This window comes from Peromyscus maniculatus, chromosome 10, assembly GCF_049852395.1.
Source record: "Peromyscus maniculatus bairdii isolate BWxNUB_F1_BW_parent chromosome 10, HU_Pman_BW_mat_3.1, whole genome shotgun sequence".
NCBI lineage: Eukaryota > Metazoa > Chordata > Mammalia > Rodentia > Cricetidae > Peromyscus > Peromyscus maniculatus.
Window position 1 is genome coordinate 70,433,272 of NC_134861.1, and position 22,783 is coordinate 70,456,054.

Genomic DNA, 22,783 nt, shown 5'->3' on the forward strand with positions numbered 1-22,783 from the left:
ATCCCAGCACTTGGGAGGCAGAGGCAGGCGGATCTCTGTGAGTTCGAGGCCAGCCTGGGCTACTGAGCGAGTTCCAGGAAAGGCGCAAAGCTACACAAAAGAAACCCTGTCTCGAAAAATCAAGACAGGGAGACAGGGTTTCTCTGTGTAGCTTTGGAGCCTGTCCTGGAACTCACTCTGTAGCCCAGGCTGGCCTCGAACTCACAGAGATCTGCCTGCCTCTGCCTGTACCATTTCTATTTGATGATTCTTAAGAATTTGTTTCCTGGGGCTGGAGAGATGGCTCAGTGGTTAAAAGCCCTTGTTGCTCTCGCAGAGGTCTGGGTTCAGTTCCCAGCATCCAACTTGGCTGCTTGAAACCTTTCGGAACTCTGGTTCCAGGGAATCGGACACTCTCTTCTGGCTTCCAGGGACACCAGGCACACACATATACATGTGTCAAAATACTCATACACATAAAATAAAAATAGACAAATATTTCTTAAGAATTCATTTTTTTCCAGGTGGGCATGGTCACATAAGCCTAAGGTCCCCAGCACTCTGGAGACAGAAGTGGTAGGATCATGAATTGTGACCGCACTACACTGGGAGACACCCCCACCCCCTAAAAAAATGGGAAGGCTTGAGAAGTGTTGTGGTAAGTTGCCCTTCCCCCTCTCCTAGGCCAGGAAATAAATTTCAGGGAGGTGGAGAAAAAGAAAAGGACGCAGACAGAATGCCCAGTGCTCTGGCATCCTAAGATCGGCTCCCTGGAAAGGGGAGAGTCCAGCCAGGGAAGCTTCTGTCTTTGCAGGATTCTGAGGTCCCTTCCCGGCTCTCCTACCCTCTTAGCTCTGGAGTTAACAAGGAGCCCTGACTAGCATACTCACAACAGCCTGATGCTTCTGCTCTTTCCTCTTGGCAGGAAAATGGAAAAGTCCCGTCTCTTCCTCTTCAGTCACAGAGCTTTGTCATGGAGAAGAATGTTTTCAGGGTGGTGTTATAGGGAAAAAGGAATGCAAAAACACCAAACAGGAAACACAAAAGGGAAGAATAAAATGCAGTGATAAGAAGGCTCCGGATGTAGCTAGTTTGATAGAGAGTGCTTGTCTAACAAGCCCTGTGTTCCACCCCAGTGCTACACGTGTGGCACACACCTGTTACCCCAGCACTTCGGAGGTGGAGTCAGGCGAATCAGGAGTTCCAAGACGAGTGGGTCCCAGGACAGCCCCAGCTACATGAGATCCCTTTTATTGTTGTTGGTTTTTTTGTTTTGTTTGTTTTGTGTTTTTTTTTGAGATGGGGTTTCTCTGTGTAGCCCTGGTCGTACTGGAACTCATTCTGTAGACCAGGCTGGCCTTGAACTCAGAGATCCGCCTGCCTCTGCCTCCCGAGTGCTGGGATTAAAGTCTTGCACCACCACTATCCAGCTTGTGAGATCCTATCTTAAAAAAAAAAAAAAAGCCAGCTGTGCCGACAGCTGCCTTTAAACCAATTACTTGGGAGGCCAATGCAGCACCTGGAAGGTAGAGGCAGGAGGATTTCTGTGAATTTGAGGCCTCCCTGGTCTACACAGTGAGTCCCAGGCCATCTGGGCCTACAAAGTGAAGGGGAAATAGGATGCCACTGTTTTGGACAAAGCTTCTAGACAGACTAGGAAAAGCAATCGAAATAGAGTCACTCACATTGAAGTTCTCCGTCATCAAGGAGAAACTAGACCGGCTGCCTATGTGGCTTTCGGAGATTCATGATAAGACAGAGTTTCCCAAACAGGCGATTTGAATAAAGCCCTCCACTTTGATCTGCACACAAAAGAAGCAACCTGAAATAACATGGTGGCAGCTAATCAGGTATGTTCCCATTGTTCTCTTCTTGTCCCTATCTTAGCAGGAAAGTGACTTTGAAACGACCGACTTTCTCTTAACTTTTTGCTTTCTCCAAGCCTGACCGTCTGTGACATCAATTCCCTGCCTTAACTATCACAATGCTCACACTCTTTTCAGACCTGAGGCTCGCTTGACTCAACAGCGGAAAGGCAGGCTAATGAAGACCATGGAACTAATTTAGTGTGAGGTTCCGTTTGACAAGAGTTTTCTGGGGTTCTGAGCCAACAGCAGGATACTGAGAAAGGGATGGCCGAATTCTAGACTGCAGACACAGGTCTCCAAGGCAGGCAGATAGAGGGGCCAGGGACTGTATATGGTAGCCTTGATAGCCTGTGACAGCAGTTCTAGAATTAACCTGATTTTATGATCACGGGGTGGGCCACTGCATGGGGCGGGGGCAGGACTACAGGATCTGAATTTTAGCAGGGTTTCCCACGGTGTGGTTGAGTGACTGGCCCACAGGAGACCGGCGCTAAGCAAAGCAGTTGGGAGGCTGTGACCATGGCCTGGGCAAGGGATAAGAGGACTTGGACCAGGGCCCTGGAGCCTCGAAGGCAGGGAAAGAACGTGATGTCAAGATCCAGGAAGTGAGTCAGGATGGGTATGGAGGGGACCACGGCACAGATTCTGGTGGGGAGGAGATGAGCCTGGCAGGGGCCCTTGGAATATGACAGCAATAACTTACCTACACACACACACACACACACACACACTCTCTCTCTCTCTCTCTCTCTCTCTCTCTCTCTCTCTCTCTCTCTCTCTCTCTCTTCAAGGAATGAATGAGATTAGCTGGCTTCTTTGACCCAGTAAGAGCCTCCATTCTCCTTCCAGAAAGAGTCCTCACTGTTCAGGCCAATCAGTGGCCCACCTGTCCCATTTGCCTGTGTAGCAATGGTTGACACCCCCTCAACCTCCAGGCTCTTACTGGGCTTGCCTTGTATTCTTCTGAGTGCTGGGATCACAAGAAGGTGCTCCACAGCCTCCTCCCTCCCTTCCCTTCTTTCTTTCCATATAGCCCAGCCTGGCCCCAAATTCTCAGAAATCCTCCTGTCTCAGCCTCCTGATGCTGTGATCACAGATGTATGTTACCGCAGTTCCTTCCTTCCTTCCTTCCTTCCTTCCTTCCTTCCTTCCTTCCTTCCTTCCTTCCTTCCTTCCTTCCTCCTTCCTTCCTCCCTCCCTCCCTCTCTCCTTCCCTCCCTCTCTCCCTTCCTTCCTTCCTCCCTTCTTTCCTTCCCTCCCCCTTTCTTTCTTTGTTCTTTCTTTTTGTTGTTATTGTTTTTCGAGACAGGATTTCTCTATGTAATAGTTTTGCCTGTCCTTGGAACTTGATTTGTAGACCAGGCTGGCCTGAAACTCACTCAGAGAAATCTGCCTGCCTCTGCCTCCCGAGTGCTGGGATTAAAGGTGTGCACCACTACATAGTAATATCTTAACAACTAGATTTTAAACTTCTGGGAACTAGCTTTGCATTTTTTGTTATCAATATGTTTCTGGTCAGTTTAGCACACAGCTTTGGGCATAGTAAACCTTTAAGATATCTGTTGAGTTTAGTGGCATTTACACAGGAAGAAGCATCCCATTGGGAGGAGGTTCAGGAGGACACAGCCCAGCGTAGGGGAGAAAAGGCATATTTCTGAATTCCCCAATGATGTCCCGATTGTACCCACAGAAGTCATTTCCAATGGTAAAAAGTGTCAGTGCCTGGGGGAGACCCCACTGCTGAAGGAAGAAAGGCCATGCTGGAAGAGGAAGGATTCTAGTCCCCGTCCTGGGTAGGGTTAGCAGCTGCAGTAATCATCTGTGTCCTTATGTGGTGATGTGCACTGGCCTGAAGATGAACTTCTACCCTGGCCTTCCTATGCAGAGGTGAGGTGCACTGGATAAACGAGCATGGTGGGCAGTGCTGTGGGAGCGGTAGACCAGCCAGCAGAGATGCAGGGGACCACTGCAATGCAGTGAAAAACAAAACTGAGCTGAAGGGAATGAATGACCCCGCATGGTGTTGTCTAGAATCATCAGCAATTTAGAACTTAGACATTCACAAAGCATCACTATGACCAAGACATTTGTTCTCCACCCAACCTTTGACTAGTACATACACCCAGGCCATGTTCACCCCTTGGAAAGGGTATGTGATTGTTCATGGGACCTAAAAAGAAGCTGATGCTCAGGAGCTTTGGAGTGAAATCTGTAATGCTTGGGGAAGGTCTGGTGTTTTTTATTTTATTTTATTTATGTAGGTCCTGGGGAGTCATCGCAGGACTCGCTGAAGAAATGCTTTATATCCAAGCCATTGCACTGCCCCATGCATTTTAACCAGTCATCCTGGTGTCGCTTTGCTCCAAGACTGAGCAGCCATCAGAGAAAGTCTTCCTCTATCCTCCAGGTGGGGCGGGGCAGGCCAGGGCAGGGCACTCTGGGTTCTCCAGTTCTACTTTCTCTGGTTTTATTGGTGGCTTTAGGAGAAGCAAACAGCACTCAGGCCGATAAGATAACCAGCCAGTGGGAGCCTGGAGTTAAGAATTGTCTTTCGTTTGGAACCTCAGCTGATGCCGAGGACAAGATTTGAGCACACAAAACAGGGGGTTCAAGGTTTGGTGGACAGGTCCGTTAGCCTCTGCGCTATCTTACCTTCCAACTACCCCCACACACACACACACACACTTCCAGGAAAGTTTAACAGAGTTATTTTAGACATTCAATACATTTCATACATGCAATAATCTGTTGTCTCCATCTCAAGGAGAGTGAGAATGAATCTTCAATATACTTTATGCATTTTTTTAAAACCAATGAACACCCCCCCTTCCACAGCCATTTAGGGGAAGATGGGTTAGTGTGAGGTAAGGGTAAGGCTTGCAGTCATCCCAGTCTTGGCTAAAGTTGACCTGAATGAAAACTAAGCATTGGGAGGCGGGAGTGGGACCTCATGCCTGTAATCCTAGCACTTGGAGGACCAGGATATGAGAATCACGCAGGAATCCTGGCTAACCTAGGCTACAGTGTGAGGCTCTGTCTCAAACAGATAAAGTAAAATCAATAAAAACAGCATCAGCCCTCAACTGTCAACTTCGCACATAGGAGTCTTTCAGCACGGACTGGTGTCTGCAGTAATACGACCACCTACCAAGACACAAATCTTGGGCTGGGGATGTAGCTCAGTTAGGAGAGTGCTTGTGTGGTATTGTGAAGCATATACATACTGCATTCGATGGCCAGTACTGTATCCGCTAATGTAGTCAGATAAGTTGCTTTGGTTCAGTTGCCCTTCATGCTTCCAAGAGAGCAAAATGGCCAACTCATGATAATATTAATATCAGTTTTTCACAGAGCCATCACAGGAAAGAATTTGATACGATACAATCGTCCCTGATGATGTTTGAAATTTTGTTCTGTTCTTAAAAAATGTTTGTTTTGGTCAGGTTCTATGTCTTCTTGCCTGGCCTGGAACTCTCTATGTAGACCACGCTGGCCTCAAATCCACAGAGATGGGTCGACCTTTGCCTCCTCAGGGCTGGGATTAAAGGCGTGTGCTGTCGACCGTGGGTGTGAGGCACACAAGTTACTACACTAACAGCTTCTGGAAGTCCGAAGACAGCCTATGGGAGTCTGCTCTTTCCTTCTGTCACATGGGTTCCAGGGACTGAACTCAAGCTCTTCGACTGGACAGCCAAGCACCTTTCCTGGCTGGGCTGTCTCATTCAAGCCCCTACAGGAGGCTTTGTATGGCTTCTGCTCCCCAGCTCAAGATTCTGAGACTTTGCTCTAGTGTTCTTTCCTTAGGAGACTCGCTCTGGCCTTTCTGCCCTGGCAAAGATGGCACCATAGGTAGCTTTCACAGGCAGGCTGAGTGAAGCTCCCCGATTCCGTGTCTCTGTGACCGTGAATCTTTTCACAGCCAAGGCGGGAGGGCTGGCGGCAGAGCCTAGCAGAGGGAGGGCTGGAAACGGGCATCACACTCCCTTCCTCCCCCATCACTTAATCTCAAACTTCGTGTTCGGAGGACGAATCCAAACACAGTCTCACCTTCCGGTGCAACCTCAGACTTGCTGAGGGCTAGACACAACTGCACCGTCTTCCCTGAGTGGCCTGAGAGGCTTCGGCAAGGGCGAGGCTGTGACCTGATTTCTCGGGAGGATTTGGGAATGGGCTTGGTTTCTGGCCACGGTGTGTGGGTTTAGATCCTCAGCTGGCCTCTCGCGCCCTCTAGTGGTTGAAAGATCACAACCTCATAGAACTTGTCACTCAACGAGTTGATTTTTTTTTTCTTCCTTTTTCTCCGTGGACGAATTGCCCCAACCGTATAGTGAATTCAGTTCATAGTTAACAGTTACAAAGCAACACAGCAATGAACCAAATACACACAATAGGAGGCTTTGACACATCTTTGTGGGATCTTTGGAAGGTCTTCGGTATCTTATTTCGTGGCACAAACCCAACAGGCTGTAAATACTTAATGGAGAATTGAAAAGATGCTCTAATCCAAGGCGGTTCCCCGCTCGTTGTCAGCCTGTGAAACATTAGCTCGCGGAGCTGAACAACCACGCGAAGGGCTCTTTCTTATCTTCCCGAGATAGCTCCACTCCCAAGATGACCGTAAAGCCTCACAGGTGGGGTTGTCACCAGTTTAAAAATCTCTGTTTTCGCTCAGATTCCACGATAGCCGTCCAGTCCTTGGGAGAACAAACTGTCTCTTGAACAATGACAGCCCTTCCTTAAAAGAATGGGTTCAACTCACGGCATCAGAGTTCGTTGGGGACACTGCAAACCTCTTCAGGATCGGGGCTACATCACTACCTCTACACGGCCCCAAACACGTACACTTCTTATTTAATCTACGTGCCGTGAATGACCTTAAAAGAGGAGCAAATGTAGGTGTGTGTGTGTGTGTGTGTGTGTGTGTGTGTGTGTGTGTGTGTGTACGCGCTCGCTCATGCGCGCACATGCCCGAATTAAACACCCCACCAATGAGTTCATCTACACCTCAAATGCCGGGTCTAGCTGGGGACTGCTCAGAGCTCTGCATATCACCAGATGGAAGAATCCCCTTCCAGGAAGATTTTGTAACTCTCGGAGCTGGCTCATTGCTCACGGGGCCTCAAGCACCTGGCGAGCAGAGAGCCCTGTCCGCACCTGCGGTTTAATGGGGGCCTGGTTTGTTTTCTGTCTGTCTCCCCTAGCCAAGGCTCAGCCCCATACAGCAGCTCATTCTTTGTCCACGACAACAATAACAGCGTAGAGTCTAGCACAGTTCTGGGCACGGGAGGTGTTAAATAAACATTTGTCAACGTCCGTCCGGCAGTCCCTTGGGGTAAATGCTGCTGGGGACAGGCCAAAGGCAAGGGTGAGGCCCATTCTTATCCTAAGTGACACCATTACTCAGAAAAGCAGGTGCCTAAAGGCTCCGAGGCAGCCATTCCGAAGGCCGAGATATGCACCCACACGGCTAGGGCGCATTCCTCGCCCCGGCGCACTTTGTGAGCAAGCACGAGCCCTCTCCTGACCCCGTGGCACACGTTTCTCTGCCTTTGCTTTGCTTTCCGAGGCCTGGTGGCAGATGGCCTAAGGTCCGTGGACAGTTTGTGGCAGGGTTGGCTGGGGAGGAGGTGCTTTCTTACAATGTGGAACAAATTCACCTCTAAAACACTTGAGAGTCAACTCGCCCCGTGGGAGGGGCTCAGAGCAGAGTTCCAGGGCAGCCCAAAGGGCGTAGCCAGACCTTTTTCCAAAAGGTCAACCAATCAAGCAACCAAATAGGGAAAAAGTAAAATAAAATAAAATAAAATAAAATAAAATAAAATAAAATAAAATAAAAGGGTTTTTAAAAAATGATTATTTTTATTTTTTATCTTCACTGGTATTTTGCCTGCGTGTATGTCTGTGTGAGGGTGTCAGGTCCTCTGGAACTGGAGTGACAGGCAGTTGTGAGCTGCCATGTGGGTGCTGGGAACTGAACTTTTGGAAGCCCAGCCTTTGGAAGGACAGCCAGTGTTCTTAACTATCTGCTGAGCCATCTTTCCGGCCCCCCCCCACGCCCATTTATTTACAGTGAATGCCTTGAGGTTCTAGAGCAGAAGCAGCTGTCAGGAAGGGCTGCCACTGTGCAGAGGAAGCAGCATGATGATTATGGATGCGAAGTAGGACAGAGTCTGGCTCAGTGGCTGAGCCCTTAGCACGCAGGAGGCCTGGGTTAGGACCCAGCACGGCATAAACACCGAACAAGCTGTACTTTGATCCTGGTGCACACCAGCAGTCCCAGTGTCTCTACTCAGGAGGCTGAAGAGGGTTGCTTGGGCTAAGGAACCAACCAACCACCACCCTCCTGCAATCTATGTAAGGGAGGAGAGAGACCCGGCATGCGCATTTTGCTATCTCTTCTGCTTTTCTTTTGTGCTCCTACTTTCCAAAGATAAAGGTGCAGGCACAGTGGTGAATGCCTGTGATCTTAGACCTTGGGAGGCCTCTGAGGCAGGAGAATCAGAAGTTAGAGGTCAGCCGGGCTACATATGGAGCCCCTCCTCCAACAAAAAAAAAAAAAAAAAAAAAAAAAAAAGGAAGAAAGGAAAAAGAAAAACCAAACCAACAAGCAACTCTCCCCACTTAAAAACAAAACAAAAACCAAACAGAAGCAGTAACAGAGAAAAACAAACAAACAAACAAACAAACCCAGAGAGGCAGCAAGTATGAGCTCAATGCTGTGAAATTCTACAGGAAGCCTTACTGAGCCCAGGCACAGAGCAGAGCCTGGCCCAGGCACGGAGCAGAGCCTGGCCCAGGCACGGAGCAGAGCCTGGCCCAGGCACAGAGCAGAGCCCAGCCCAGGCGGGCTGAGTAGAGACACCAGGCAGTTTCGTGGGTTTCAGCTTTTAGCTTTTCCATCTCCAGTTATTTTAATTTGCTTGTTTGCTTTTTAAAATTCATTAATTTTTACTTTATGTGCATTGGTGTTTTGCCTGCATGTGTGTCTGTGTGAGGGCGTCAGATCTTGGAGTTATAGACAGTTGGTGAGCTGCCATGTGGGTGCTGAGATTTGAACCCGGGTGCTCGGGAAGGCTCCTAACTACTGAGCCTTCTCTCCAGCCCCCTCCCCCACCCCCTGCTTGTTTTTTTGAGTGACTATGTGTGGTTGTATCTGGACCTACAGTAATTGTTTTTATCAGTTAGGATCAAGCGTGGCTTTAACAGAAAACTCCAGAGTAAGTGTCTTAAGATGATAAGATGTCATTTGTGCCTGTCATGTTTTAGGTCTGGGTGGGCTTGGGGCTTTGAGAGCCAGGAACCTTGCTAATTTATTGTACCAGGGCCACAGAGGATGGTTCCCGTTCTCAAGGAGGCCTCACAGGCCATACTTTGGAAAGCTTCTGTCACATGGCTTCTTCTTCTTCTTCTTCTTCTTCTTCTTCTTCTTCTTCTTCTTCTTCTTCTTCTTCTTCTTCTTCTTCAAACCAACAAAAAAGTGTGTCCTTTACTTTGAAGGACACTCACCCAATTTCACCCCCAACTAATGTTCACATCTGATTGGCTGGACTTTTCTTCAAGATCAAATCTAACTGGAAAAGAGACTGGAATAGGAAGAATATATAAACACAGAAACCATCACTGGGAAGAGAATGGTCACTAGAGAAAAATATGCAACCTTTGTCCCTGGACTCAGGCATCATTCTTCGAACCCAGAAGTGAGCCTTGCCTGTCTCCCCAGGGGATGGGTGTGACAGACAGAAAGCTAGAACTCAGTAATGTTAGGACAAAGATCTGGTTAAACCCTGCTGTAGGTCAATAGGTGATCTGAAATCACGTGAACAGGGATGTCCATTTAAGAGTAGGTGTGAAGGAGACACCATCTCATTTTCCCAGTCATGTAGTCACTAAAGCATTCATATTTCGTAGACTGTCCGGTCACTCACAGCTGAGTCTGGCTAGGACTTACACTAAGTCTAGGTAGGAAGCCCAGACTTCAGTCATATTCAAATGACTCCCATGGTCTGGGGCCTGAATGTTCAGGAGATAAAGATTACTGGTCCTTCCTCAATGTCTTCTTGGAAAAAGTAGAGTTTTTCTGGGATTGTCCAAAATTCTACCCTAAGATTTTCTTGTCATGTTATTCCTTCTCCTAGGCTTTCTTAAATCTATCCTGTTTTAAAGTGACCTCGTCATTTGCCTTCCCAAATTTGCTCCTGGCTGAGCCCTCCCTGTCTGAGTAAAAGGCACTAGGTGTGACCTAAGCCAGGGTGGTGTCTCCTCTCAAAGCTCACACCCACCCAGTTAAGGCTTTGACTTCCCTTCCTTCCTTCCGAGGCTTCTGACTGCCAGGGGCATTTCCTCTTTGCTGGCCTGAGGCAGCCTCCCTGAGCTCAGCTGAGGCCAACATTCCTTCTATCATCCATCTATCCATCCATCCATCTGTCATCTATCCATCTGCCATCCATCTATCCATCTATCTAATCTATCTAGCATCTATATCTATCTATCTATCTATCTGTCTGTCTGTCTGTCTGTCTGTCTGTCTGTCTGTCTGTCTATCTATCTATCTATCATCTATCTACCTACCCACCTATGGTCTCCTGTAGCACAAGTTGGCCTCAAACTTGCTTGCAGCAGAGGCTTGCCTCAAGCCTGTGATCTTCCTTTAGTCTACAGAGTGCTGGACGGCAGGTGTACACCCCTGTGTCCAGCCTTCTAAGACCTGGCCTCCTCATTCATTCCCAGATGGACGGTTGTGATTCCCAGCCATTCCACGCCTCTTCTGCTGAGCCCTCTTGAGATTCCTCTGTCTGTGTGTGGATTGCTATTCCTTCTTGACTAGGTCCCTTTCCACGGAGAAGCCCTGCCCCATCATCCATTTGGCGTTCAGCTGCTGAGCATGGGGTTTTGGACTCTACCTCTAGCGGGGCCTCTACTGTTCAGTTCCATTAACCCTAGGAAGGCAGGGCTAGAACTTTCCTACTTGGCACAGAGCTGGGGGCATCTTCTGGCTTGGGAAGACTCCATTGTACGGAGTTAAAGCACATACATTTGCATTTACTTCTTCTGGATGTCTTTTTTTTTCTTTCTCCCCATCCATCCCGTGGGTTGCGCAGCGCTATCCCATTCAATGGGTGAGCCAAGATTCAGCTCACTGGTTCTTCACTTCCCAGGCTTTGTCAACCCAAAACTCAAACAAACGCAAACGACAGAACACCTCACAGGACTCTTGCTACACTCCTGGGGCTGGCCGGGGACAAGGCGCCCTCTTCAGAGGCGGCTGACCTAAGCGGAGCCAGCCCTCCTCCCAGGCAGCTGTGTGCTGGAAAGCTGGATGGCGGAGGCCCCTAATAAAGAGCAGACCTCCCAATCGCCTTCCCTCCCCCACCTCTCACATGGCCTTTCAAATTAAAAGTTAACTGAAAACCGAAGGCCTGAGGAGAAGGAGAGGGCAGTAGGACTAAGGGACCCCCAGAAGGACTCTGGGGGGTTATCCTGAAGAAGAAGAGGGGATTGGAAGGCCAGATTCCCCGCGGTCCTGTCCAGCCATAGCTGTCCAGAGAGCAGAGAGGTGTAAAGCCCGCTTCCGCTGGGCTGTGCTCTTGTCCTCAATTAGGGTCATTCATCTGCCCTTGTATTAGGAGCCCCAGAGAGAGTGCCCCGGGCCACGGACCCAGGGAACTGCTTTCCGCTGCTCCCTGGAGATCCGGGGAGGCCCTGCATGCACAGTTGGAGCAAGCCAGCCACCGCGGCTGAGGAGGTGGGCGACAAGTCTTGGAGAGAGGGTAACTAGTTACACCAGCCCTTTGGATTCTTCAGAATCCCTTTTCCTCTTCTTTTAAGAGCGGGCGACTCTTAAACCCGCTCCAGGGTTGGGGTGGAGCCCTGCTCGGTCTCCCCGCAGGGACTCCGACATCTGGCTGCCGCGTCTTCAGCCTGCTCCAGGCTCGCCAGCCCTGGGAGGAACCTCCTCTCGATGCAGTCAGGAGTTAAAGGGGCAGTCAAAGGCTTTTTCCTTTGCTATAGACCAAATGCCCCATTTCTTTTCAAACAAGAAACCAGACCCTGCATCTTGCCCCGCGGGTCAACTTGATTTGAAAGAAATGAACAAGTTTGTCTAAAGGTGAATTTTCACAGGTGACGGCTTTGATGGCTGTAACGGGTCTTCCGCAGAAAGACCCGAATTCTCCAAGGAAGGTAGTGCTGGTGTGCAAAGCAGCCGAGCAGTGGGAAAAGGCCCAAAAGGAGCCTCGGAGAGACGCGGGTGACTAAGGAAGGACGCCAGGCTTGGAGCCGGGCGTTCTGAGTCTGGGATGCAAGGTAGATTTTTGTTTTCCTGTCAGTGACCGTTTTGATGTGATTGTCAAAAAGTTCACTGGCCCTCTCTGGAAAGTTAAATCATCTATAGCAGCCAGCAGCCTTTGATACCCCTGTACGCTATTTCTGGTCGCCCGCAGGCCATGGTGTATAAGAGCAAGGTGAGGGAACTGATGATACCCTTCCCATCCGGTTCCCCAAAGTCCCTGGCCTCGCGCGAGCTGGGCCTCCCCGGGTCTCAGCTGCTGGAAAAACCTCACTCTCAACTCCAGAGAAAAGGACCCCAGGAGTTGACAACCACAATCTGAGCTCAAGTTGGGTTCTTGGTACAGTATCCCAAGCGGAAAGCCATTCCATTAGCGTCACCGAGTGACCCGGTCCCCTCACGACACCAGGGCCAGAGGTTCAGGAATGGGGAGAAAATATCTTGGCTAGGCCCTATTTGGCTCCGAGACCACCCATGACCTGAGGCGTCGAGGGAGCAATCTGAAAGGATTTTTAGAACAACTTGGCTAGGAGCTGGGCTCGCCCCCTCCCCCTGACACCCTGGGCTGAGTGACGGGCACAGACCGGACCTCTCCTACAGCTCTGGAGAGTAGAGGGCGGAAAATGCGATTCAAACCCGCCTATGAGCAGTGGGAGGGCGGGGGCAGGACCGGGTTTAAGAAACCGACCGCTGCAGCTCGCAGGCCTCCTGCCCCCGAGGTTGCTCCAGACCATTGAGTTTATTTTCCTTTCGCAGGGGAGGCAGATGCTTCGCTGGGTCCCGACTCAGCGAGATCTTCGCCCAACCATTTGCTTGCCTGCGCCACCCCCTACTGGGGCGCTATCCCGGGAGTCGGCTCTCCAGGCCTTTAAACCTTAGGGAATGTCACACATGGAAAGCTTTAGCAAATGTTTGTTAATGATCATAACAAAGGCATCATTTAAATTAGGCAGGTAATTACTACCAGAAGAGCAACTGGGTGCCCCATACTCATCCATTTCTCTGCTTTAAGCGCCTGAGGAGTTAGTGCCCCAGGATACCCCAGCCGGCCCGCTTTTCGGACTCCTTTAAAACGGCTCTGACATGAACTGTGAAGTTAACCATTTGTGGGCGGAGAAGGCAGGGGCCCTGCTTGAGAGAGACCCTGGTGGGGGGACAGAGCTGGCAGGGTGTCCGCGGCAAAGCAGGCCCTCTCCTGCAGGATCTCAAGCCTCAACTTTTACTCCCGTTGGGTACCTGCTACAAAAACCCAGATCTGGACCTGACTTTCACAACAGCTGAAACCCCCGATTTGCCACCCCCCATTGCCCCCCCCGTCTCTCTCCGTGTGTGTGTGTGTGTGTGTGTGTGTGTGTGTGTGTGTGTGTGTGTGTGCAGGGCTCCTTAGCATCCTGTTCATTATCTACAAACATTACGGTATCCTGCTAGCATTCCGAACAAGGGGCTGTTCATACATTTCGCCTTCAATGATTTCCTGAAGGAACATGTGGAAGTAATAGCGAGCGGGGCAGTCACCCGAGCTGAAGATACACCAGAGGCAGGCGCGCAGAAGGGCGGAGGGGAACTGGGGCTCCCAGCCCAGCCCCAGGCATTCTCTTCCTGAGCCCCGCACCCCCACACTCCTGTCTCACCTAGGCACGGCACTCAGCATTTCGGGGAGACCTTCCCAGCGACTCCCTTCAGCCCCAAGTCCACTCTCCTGGTGAAGGTTGTTGGACGGTTTTGTTGCCCACCTGACCACCTCGTCCATTTTTATGTTGATGTGTGAGATGGGGGAGAATGGGAGGGGAGATAAAGGACTGCTCTCGTCTCCCCCACCAAGAGAATTAAAAATTGGAGCGCAAGTCGAAGGCCTTCCCTTCCCCCACCCTCTCTGGGAAGCCCCGCTTCTCCCAGGTCTGGTTTCTGGAGTGTCAGCGCCCCCTTTGCCTCGCCGGCAGGATCGCTCGGTCCCAGCTGTCCCTCGCTGGGTATCTAGGGTTCCCGGGTTTGTGGCTCAACATCCCGAAAGCTTTCGTAGGCTATGTGGGATACTACCCACTCGGATAGGATGGGATTTAGGAGGGTCTAAATACGTCTGCCCTCGAGATGCAGCGGGCAGTCCTGTGGTAGTCACGCCTAGCCCGAGCTTTTTCGTATGAAGATAGAAGCGAGGACCAGATAACCCCGAAAACAAAGGCAGGTCCAGATAAGTGGCTCCAAGGGGACAAAGGTCGTTCTTCCGGAGAACAATCCTAAGGTAGGCTGAGCAACCGCTATTTGCACACCATCTCTCACTCCAGTCTTTCAAAACCCCATCATCTTCGTATTAGACGCCCCCCGTTTCCTAATCCCATTAAAGGATTAGTAACTACACGGCACTTTCCCTTAAGACCCCCAGTTCAAAACGACGCAGCCGCGTTAAGATTTCTCCCCAGGGCCATATTTCTAGCTGGGCCCGGACTACTTACAGAAGGGAGATTTTGCATTCTAGATTTATATTCGTTTTGGACACTAGCAGCAATTTTTTTTCGTGTATTTTCTGTTCGAGGAGAACACAAAACAATAGATGCACAGGGAAATATCCCCCCAAATTGGGAAGCCAACTCTTTTTGGAAACGATGGCTGTTTGTAGTTTCAAGAAACCTCTTTCCCGGCAGAACGTCAACACCTCCCCCTGCATCCACCCCCACCCCATCTGGTTTGCTTCTCCCCGCCCCCCCAGTTGTTGTTGAAGTCTGGGGGTTGGGACTGGACCCCCTGATTGCATAAGAGCAAGAAGCAAAGGAGAGATCTGGAGCCTGGGCAAGGAGTCGGAGGGAAACTTTTATTTTGAAGAGGCCAAGGGGGGGGGGACTTCATTTCCTGACAGATATTTACTTTGAGCAAATGATTAGTTTTAGGAGGATGGACTATAACATTGAATCAATTACAAAATGCGGGTTTTGAGCCCATTACTGTTGGAGCTTGAGGGAGAGAAACAAACAGACGAGCTGCAGGGGAGCATTGGAGGCCGGGGGCTTGACTTTTCCCTCGGTGGATAGGATTTTCCTTGCGAATTGACATAGGAGGAGAAGGTAAGGGAGAGGGAAAGTGACTTTTGTTTCTAAAGGAAGTCCCTGATCATATTTTGGGGCTGGAAGGAGCGAAATAACTTTAAAATTTTGAGCAACAAGGAAGGAAAAAAAAAAAAAACCAACACAGCTGAATTCCAGTTGTGCGTCCAGAAAGTAATTTATTCTGAATAAACTTCCCTGGGATTGGGGTAACTATAGAGTTAGTTCAAGGACTGCAAAAATTTTTTTTCCCTCCAGACCTATTTTTAAAAGCAATGTTTTCTAACAATCCTATAGCTTCCCAAAGAATTTGCTAGGCTTACATTTTTGAGGTTTTTTTCTCCAGGGTGGGGGTGGCCTTCGTACATCCTGGGATGAGCACCAAGTAACATCGGGGGTGGAAGCAGCGGTGTTTGGCCTCTTGGCAGTGGGTCCTGGAAGAGGACAGGTTTTTAATGAGTATTTTCATTCGTCGCCCGCGGTTTGGCGGGACTGCGCTGTAGAGGGTGGTGTGGCGCGGAGCTGGGGTTTTGGGGGGGACCGCCGAGGAGAGGTGTGGGAGCGAGGGGCGCCGAGTGGGGCGCGGGAAAGGACCAGGAAAAAGGGAGGTGTGAAGGGCTCGGCTGGAGGCAGACGGACCTCGGATGCTGGCCGGGTACACAACGGCGCCAGCCGAGCCCTCGTAATTACTGGACGGCGCTGCTGCTGGAGAGAGCTGCGGCCAGACTGGAGCGCGGCGGCGGCGGCGGCGGCCGCAGGACCGGCGGAGGGGCTCGCGGGCCGGGCGAAGGGTGACGGCTCCCAGGGCTCCGGAGCGTTCGGGTCGAGTCACTTGGGTGCTAGAAGCCACGGGGCGGGATCTGCAGTGCGCTCGGATCGCGCGCCTCTCACCCTGGCGACGCTGGCGGCGGCGGCGGCGGCGGCGCGGACGAACGATCTGGAATAATGACAAACACATTTGGCCCCGAGTGAAGAAGTCGTCCTGGCCTCGCATTCCAGCAACTGGGATTTGAGGAATTTCGAACAGCACTCCAAGGGGCCCTCATTGTGCTCTGTAGTCCCCACCCCCCACTCTGCTGGCCTGCATCTTCGGTGGAGTCGTTTCTGCGGGGCTGGAGGGGGGGCCCTGACTGTTTCTTAGTCCTGGCCGCAGGCAGCCGTGAGGCGAGATCTCCGGCTAGGAGCTGACCTTCTGGTGAAGAAGTTGGGGACAACCCCGAAAGGACAGACGTGGGTGCAGGTAAGCAGAAAGGCGAGAGGCCAACCACCCTCGCCTCCTGCCTGCGGGTACCGGAGCCTGGGTGCCTCCCGGCCCTGGGGTGATGCGTGCACCATGCTGGCCGCCGGGGCGTAACCTCTCTGGAGTCTCTTTGCTTTCAGCACTCACTGTCCTGCAAGGATTAGGAGCGGTCTCCGAGCAGCCCTGGTTCCTCCACCGTTGGTGGAAATCAGTTTACACACGTGAGATTACCCCCCCCCTCCAAACTCCGGCAGTGCCGGGGAAAGCGGGCGACGTCCGCTTGGCTTTGAAACCTCGTCGGTGTGGTCGGCGATTCTTTCTGTTTGGAAAGGGTGTGGGCCAGTCGACAGAGCCAGGCCGTATGGCTCGGCCCCAGGCTGCAGCAGGACCAAGCCAGAGAGCTTCGCGGCCAGGTGTGCAGGAGTTTGCCAGTGACTTGGCGACCGGCCTTGGCCAGAGAGGAAGTGCTAGCCTGTTTGTCTACTATGGGTCGGTCTTGCCTCGATGTGCAGGACCCGTGCTAAGAGCTCCCAGCCCTGCTGAGACCTCAGGATGTAAGGAAAGTGCCTGGAAGATTGTCACTAGGTCCACCCCCGAGGGTGTGTGTGTGTGTGTGTGTGTGTGTGTGTGTGTGTGTGTGTGTGTGTGTGTGTGTGTGTAACTGGGGAGGGGGCGTGGGTGGCCCTTATTATGTCCGGGCTGCCCAGCGTCGGACAGAGCTACCCAGAAAAGCCCCAAGGCTGGGCGGTGTGGGAAACGGCTTTTTGGCTTCGTGGCGGAATTGCTCAATGTTTTGGATTGACTTGCTTCTCCTGGATGGCTTCGGATCAGACTTAGGCAGCCTTCTGGGGCGGGAGGAGGCCTCTGGGGTCAACCCGCACTACGGTCCTCGGTTGCACATCACCAGTCCTAGCACCCAAAGTTGCAGAAAGAGGCGCGAGGCGGGGGGGACGCTCCTCGGAGTGCCGTCGGCACTGGCGGTCACTTTTACATAACCTCTCTGTGGTCTGGGTTTCCCGGACCCGGGCTTCCCTTCTCCTCCTCCCTCTCAGCCTCTTCCTCTCCACACTCCTCTTGATCAGGACTCCTTCGATTCCCCAACAGGAGTGTGTGTGTGTGTGTGTGTGTGTGTGTGTGTGTGTGCGTGTGTGTGTGCGCGCGCGCGCGCGCCTGCCTGTGCCACACCAATTTGTCGCCGTGGTCAGTCCCCGCTTCGGGACTCTTGCAAAGGTCCTGTTTTTTGGATTGACTCTTCTAGTACAGCTGGACTTAGCTCGCCCGAGAGAGCCCAGCTCCACCACTAGCTCCAGTCACCGTCCCCTGCCTTTGCTCTAGTCTGGAGACCCGCAGGGATTGGACTCAGAACCCGCTTCCCCAGTTCTGGGCTCAGGGGCTTCAACTTTTCTTCCCCAGGCGCGGGCTGGGGAGGGATGCAGGGGGAGGGGCTTCGGGCTGGGCTTCCAGCTGCAAACGCGTCAGGCGCCGGGGCGGGCGGGATTTCTGCCTCCTGGGGACCGGACCTAGGCTTGCGCGCGACCTGGGGACGTGGTGACCAGCTTTCTGCCTGCGGATCTCGAAGGGTGGGACCCCCCTCTAGCCTTCAGTGAGTTGCGTGCGGGCTAAAGGTAGCTGACGGGAAAGTGGCAATTCCGGACGGAGGGCTGGAAAGCTGGATAGGTGACTCAAAGGTGAGGCTTGGCGACAGTCGGGCCCCGAATGAAGGCTGGGCTGGCCGGAGGCATCGGTCTTGGGGAGGAGAGGTGGAGGGGCTCGGGCAAGCAGCTTTTCCGGACCGCATTCTGACCCCCGGCCCTACCGGTGCATGTCTTTTTGCTGTAGTGGTTCCGTGCCTTTTTCTTTTGTTTTAAACTGAAGGGCGAACCACGAATACGAGTTGGGAAATTAGATGGTACGAGGGGGATAGAAGAAAGCCTCGGACTTGGGGAGTCCTCTCCCCGGCTTTCTACTTTAATTCTCTCCCTCCCGGGAGGAAGAGAAGCTAGAGGCACGAAGGGGGAGCGGGGGGTGCCCAGGGACAGGGCAACAAAGCGACAAGGTGGGCACTCGAGACCAAATTCAACAGAGGGCTTGGTCCAGCCTTCGGTGCAGGCGGCTGCGGGCGACGCTGACTCTGGCCTATAGGAGGCGCTGTTGCTCGCCTGTAACCCTAAACCTGGGGCTCCTCTCCCTCCTCCCTGCCCAGCGTCCTCCCAGGTCGCAGTTGAAAACAATGCAAACGCTGAGTGCAGAGCCTTGGGGCGCGGCGGCCTCGGGAGCCCTGAGCTAACGGCGGACCAGGGGCTTGGAACCCGGGGCAGATCTGCGTCGCCTCGTATCTGGTGGCGATCTTGTGGAGGGGAGCTTGAGGGAGGCAAAGGGAGCCAGGGTGTTCGGTGTGTGTGTGTGCGCGCGCGCGTGTGTGTGTGCGTGCGTGTGTGTGCATGCGGGTGTCGATCTGGAGCCTGCCAGCGCGGAACCACCGGGAGAACTAGGCGCGCCGAGCGCTGCGCTGTTGGGGACCGGGATCCTGAGCCGTAGGCGGCGGCCGTGGCGGCGGAGCTAGCGGGTAAGATCAGCAGGGCTCCCGCGCCCTCTAGTGGCTCCCGCAGAGCGACCCCTGTCCCACCAGCCTTGGGTGGTCGGAGCCGCGGTCCCCGAGGTTTTGAGCTGGGAGCCTGGTGCACCAGAGTTTGGGTTTAGCTGGGTCGTGTTCTCGAGTCTCCCTGCAGGCACTGCGTGGGCGCAGAGGCGTTGGGTGGACGAAGGTGGGCTGAGGGTCCGGGTTTGGGCTGGAGAGTTGGGGGCGTCATCATTTAGCAGAGGGTGAGTTGGAGGGGTGTGGTAGATTCTGGACCCAGTACTGTTTTTGGAGGACAGTCCCCTGCTTGTGCCTCCAGTCTGGGGCAAGCTCCCAGGCCTGTTGGGCTGTTTGTTTTATGACCCTGAGTTACTGAGGGATGGGAATAGTTGTTTCCAAGCTTCGGGGACCCCGCGGGGTGGGTTATGAGCAGTGACAATGAGGTGCCAGGGAAAGGCGTCGTGGCCTCCTCTCCTCTTGGTGGCCTTCATGTCTGGAGGGGTGGGAAGGCAAAGATTGTTGTTTCCCCTAAACCCAAGTGGCCAGTTCTGCTAAGTCTTTGCGGCCTGGTCAGCAGCGCTGTCTTCCAGGCTCCCAGGCCACGGCTGCCTCCTGGTCCCTCCCTGGGCAATGGTGATAATAATAATGCTGATGGTGATGCTGGCGGTTATGTTCGTCCCTCATGGAATTCTCCTGGGGTGCCCAAGGAAATTTAGGCATTTTTAGACGGCAGTTTTGTTATTTCTGTTTCCACGCCTGGGAGTTTAACTGCAAGTCATCACGAAACTTAAAAGTGCAACCTAAGAGATTGTAAAAGTTGGGACTTTAGGTCCGAATTGGTTTCAATGGCGCCTACAGCTAAGTGAACTCCAGGATTCTGGTTCTTGAACCAAGACTGCCATCTGCTGTCCATTCTGAAGAATTGCATATACCTCTGAGCGGGCTTGGCAAACTCCAAATTGACAGTAGGGAAGTGGCTTTTCTTTTCTTTTCTTTTTTCCCCCCTCGCTTCAAAATTTTATTTTCGTTGTTTGGGTGTTTCTCCTATGTATATGTGCATGCCTTTTGAGGCCAGAAGAGGGTGTCAGGTTCCTGGGTCTGAGCTGCCCTGTGAGTGCTGGGAATTGAACCCAGAGATGAGTCAGTGAATTTAACCACCAAGCCATCCTGCCAGCCCCCTTTTTGCTCTTGAGGAGCATGAAGATGATTTGACTCGTTTTTCTTTCCTGTGAATCTGTAACAATCACCAGAAGAACAGATATTATTTTTCAGACATTTGTGTAGTTTCCAACTTAATTTGTGTGTGTGTGTGTGTGTGTGTGTGTGTGTGTGTGTGTGTGTGTGTTAGGGGTCTGGAGATAAAATTCAGTTCCTTCAAATGCTAGATGAGCACTGTACCACTGAGCAACACCATGCCTTAATTGTTAATATTTGTTTGTTTGGTTTGATTTTTTTGAGATAGGGTTTCTCTGTGTAGCACTGGCTGTCCTGGAACTTGCTCTATAAACCAATTCAGAGATCCATCTGCCTCTGCCTCCCTAGTGCTGGGATTAAAGGCGTGCGCCACCACTGCCAGGCTAATAGTTTATCTTTTGCACTTCTATAATGGACAGTGTTTGTGGAGCAGACCTGTAAGGAAGGTAGCCAGGTTTTTAACCTTCTGTAAACCTGGTATGTGGGCTTGGTGACTTCAAGTCAATGATGAGTTGTTCTAGTCATTCGTTGACGGTCTGGAGAAAGTGTTTCTTTATTCTCTCATAGTTACATATCTCGTGCAGGGAGACCCAGAAAGGTTTATGAACTCAGACTGTCCCTTAAAATGCTTGCATATAAAAGCGTCCCAGCCCCTGCCCCTCGTTGGAACATCTACCAGTGTGATCTGGCAGGTCAAACACACCCTAGGCCTGGCGGGGTGCAGGTCCTGGGAAATACACTTTGGGCTGGAAAACACAGAAATTGCCATCGTTGCAGACCCATACTTAGGCTGCCTGAGCTGAAGTTATGAGACCGAGTGAAGAGAGAGGAAAAACAACAAGATGTGTTATTTTCATAGTTAGAATTAACCGAGGAGAGCCGAACTTGACCACACCTCAGAAATCTGAGTCTCGAAGGTTCTTGGTGGCTTTGGGGCTGAGAGTCTCCTGTTGTCTTTAATCGGGACAGGGTGGGGTGCATTTCGGTGTCCAGTGGTCGGGCCGTGGAATGCAAGCATTGCGCCCTTGGTGTCGGGGCAGCTGGCTCCCGCCTCAGGCCAATGGCAGCTCTCTGGAAGAGATGCTTTGGAGTCACTTGCATCCTGTTTACTTTCCAACATATCCTGTGGTCTCTGGGAAGAGATTCACCTTCGGCAGTTTCTGCTTTTGTTTGCAGTGGGATGACTGAGTGTGATGGTGGCCGGCAGCAGCAGCAGGATCTTGAGTTCAAGGTCAGCCTGAGCTACATCGTGTATCTGGGAGAACTGGAGAGGGAGAGAGGAGAGAAAAGGGAGGGATGGAAAGGGGGTGGGCCGAGACAGTGGCTGCCATCAATTTGCTTCTGTGTTTTAGGACTGTAATGTATTAGTTAAGGTTGCAGAACCTGTCACAGTGATACCAGCTAAAGGGTCACCCCCGCTTCCTCGCTGGGCAGAAGATACAATTGTGGGGCCTCCCGTAAGGAGGGGTCCAAGGACATGGCTGGCATCATATAACAACATCTTAGGCATCTGCAGAGAGTCAAAGTGTGCATCCAAGCATCTTAAGTGAAACTATGTGTGTTGGTCTTTAGGGCGCAGGGAGGCAACAGGCAAGCCAGTGATGGTTGGCTTCACCTTGGAGATAAGACTGGAGTTCCGAGGGATAGAGTTGGGATTAGAATCTAGTCTGCTAAGAGGTGCATTGCGTCTTCTGAGAAGGGATGAGTTTAACAGGTTGGAGTTGAACCAGGGCACCTGCCTGAGACAGCATGGTTGCGATAATCATACTTCGTTTTGTTTCCCCAACTGTGACATGTTTTGAGCTGTGGACATGGAGGCAGGGGATTGAAGTCCGACATGGAATGACATGGGAGAAGGAAACAGTACTCATCTAGTTATTTATTGTGATAAAGTCTCGTATAGCCTAGGCTAGCCTTGAACTCTGGATCTTCGTTCTCTATATCACTATGCCCGACTAATAAGTCATTTGATTTAGAAGTCCATTTGTGTGTTTGTTATTTGTGTGCTGCGGTGCACATGTGGAGGCCAGAGGACAATTTGGGGGAGTTTGTTCTCTCTCTTTTCACCATGTGGGTCTTGTCTAACTCAGACCATCAGGCTTGAGAGCAAGCGTCTTTACTCACTGGACCATCTCACCTGTCCCATTATTATCATTATTTTTTAAAGAAATCTGTTATTCCAGCCGGGCAGTAGTGGCTCATGCCTTTAATACCATCACTTGGGAGGCAGCGACAGGTGGATCTCTGAGTTTGAGGCCAGCCTGATCTACAGTGTGAGTTTCAAGACAGCCAGAGCTACACAGAGAAACTCTGTCTCAAAAACAAAAACAACAACAACAATCAATCAATCAATCAAACAAACAACAACAACAAAACACGAGCAAAACAAAACCCAACCCCCACCCCCAGAAATCTGTTATTCTTTCCTGCAAGTGTCAACCCCCATCGCACTGACTTACAGTGCTACAAGCTTCAGATTTCGTAACTGCAGTCACTTATATCCGTGTGTCTGACCCTCGGGAGTTCCAGTCTGGGAGCTGTGAAGGATTGGCATTTGCCGGTTGGGAAAGGACCAGTGTAACCAAGACTCCCTTCCTAAGATCT

The 22,783-nt window shown here is 51.6% G+C and overlaps 2 protein-coding genes across 6 annotated transcripts in view; one reads left to right on the plus strand and one right to left on the minus strand.

Annotated features, from left to right (window-relative positions):
- The first annotated feature begins 14,348 nt into the window (after positions 1-14,348).
- The window catches only part of Pdgfra (platelet derived growth factor receptor alpha), a 46,721-nt gene continuing 38,286 nt past the window's right edge, over positions 14,349-22,783 (plus strand). The window contains exon 1 of one of the 5 annotated variants that reach the window (XM_042257525.2): positions 14,349-14,371. The gene's annotated coding sequence lies outside the window, so the exon portion shown is untranslated. Of the gene's footprint in view, positions 14,372-15,012; positions 15,189-16,289; positions 16,408-17,960; positions 18,096-18,624; positions 18,974-22,783 lie in introns of those variants that run through there. The other 4 variants (XM_006979720.4, XM_015998368.3, XM_015998369.3 and 1 more) reach the window with 4 other exon arrangements.
- On the minus strand, positions 15,327-16,140 carry LOC143267629 (uncharacterized). Its single transcript, XM_076546452.1, has 2 exons — positions 15,807-16,140; positions 15,327-15,601 (listed from the first exon to the last, which is right to left on the minus strand). The coding sequence occupies exons 1-2, from the start codon at positions 16,123-16,125 to the stop codon at positions 15,459-15,461; spliced, it is 462 nt and encodes a 153-aa protein (XP_076402567.1). The 5' UTR covers positions 16,126-16,140; the 3' UTR covers positions 15,327-15,458.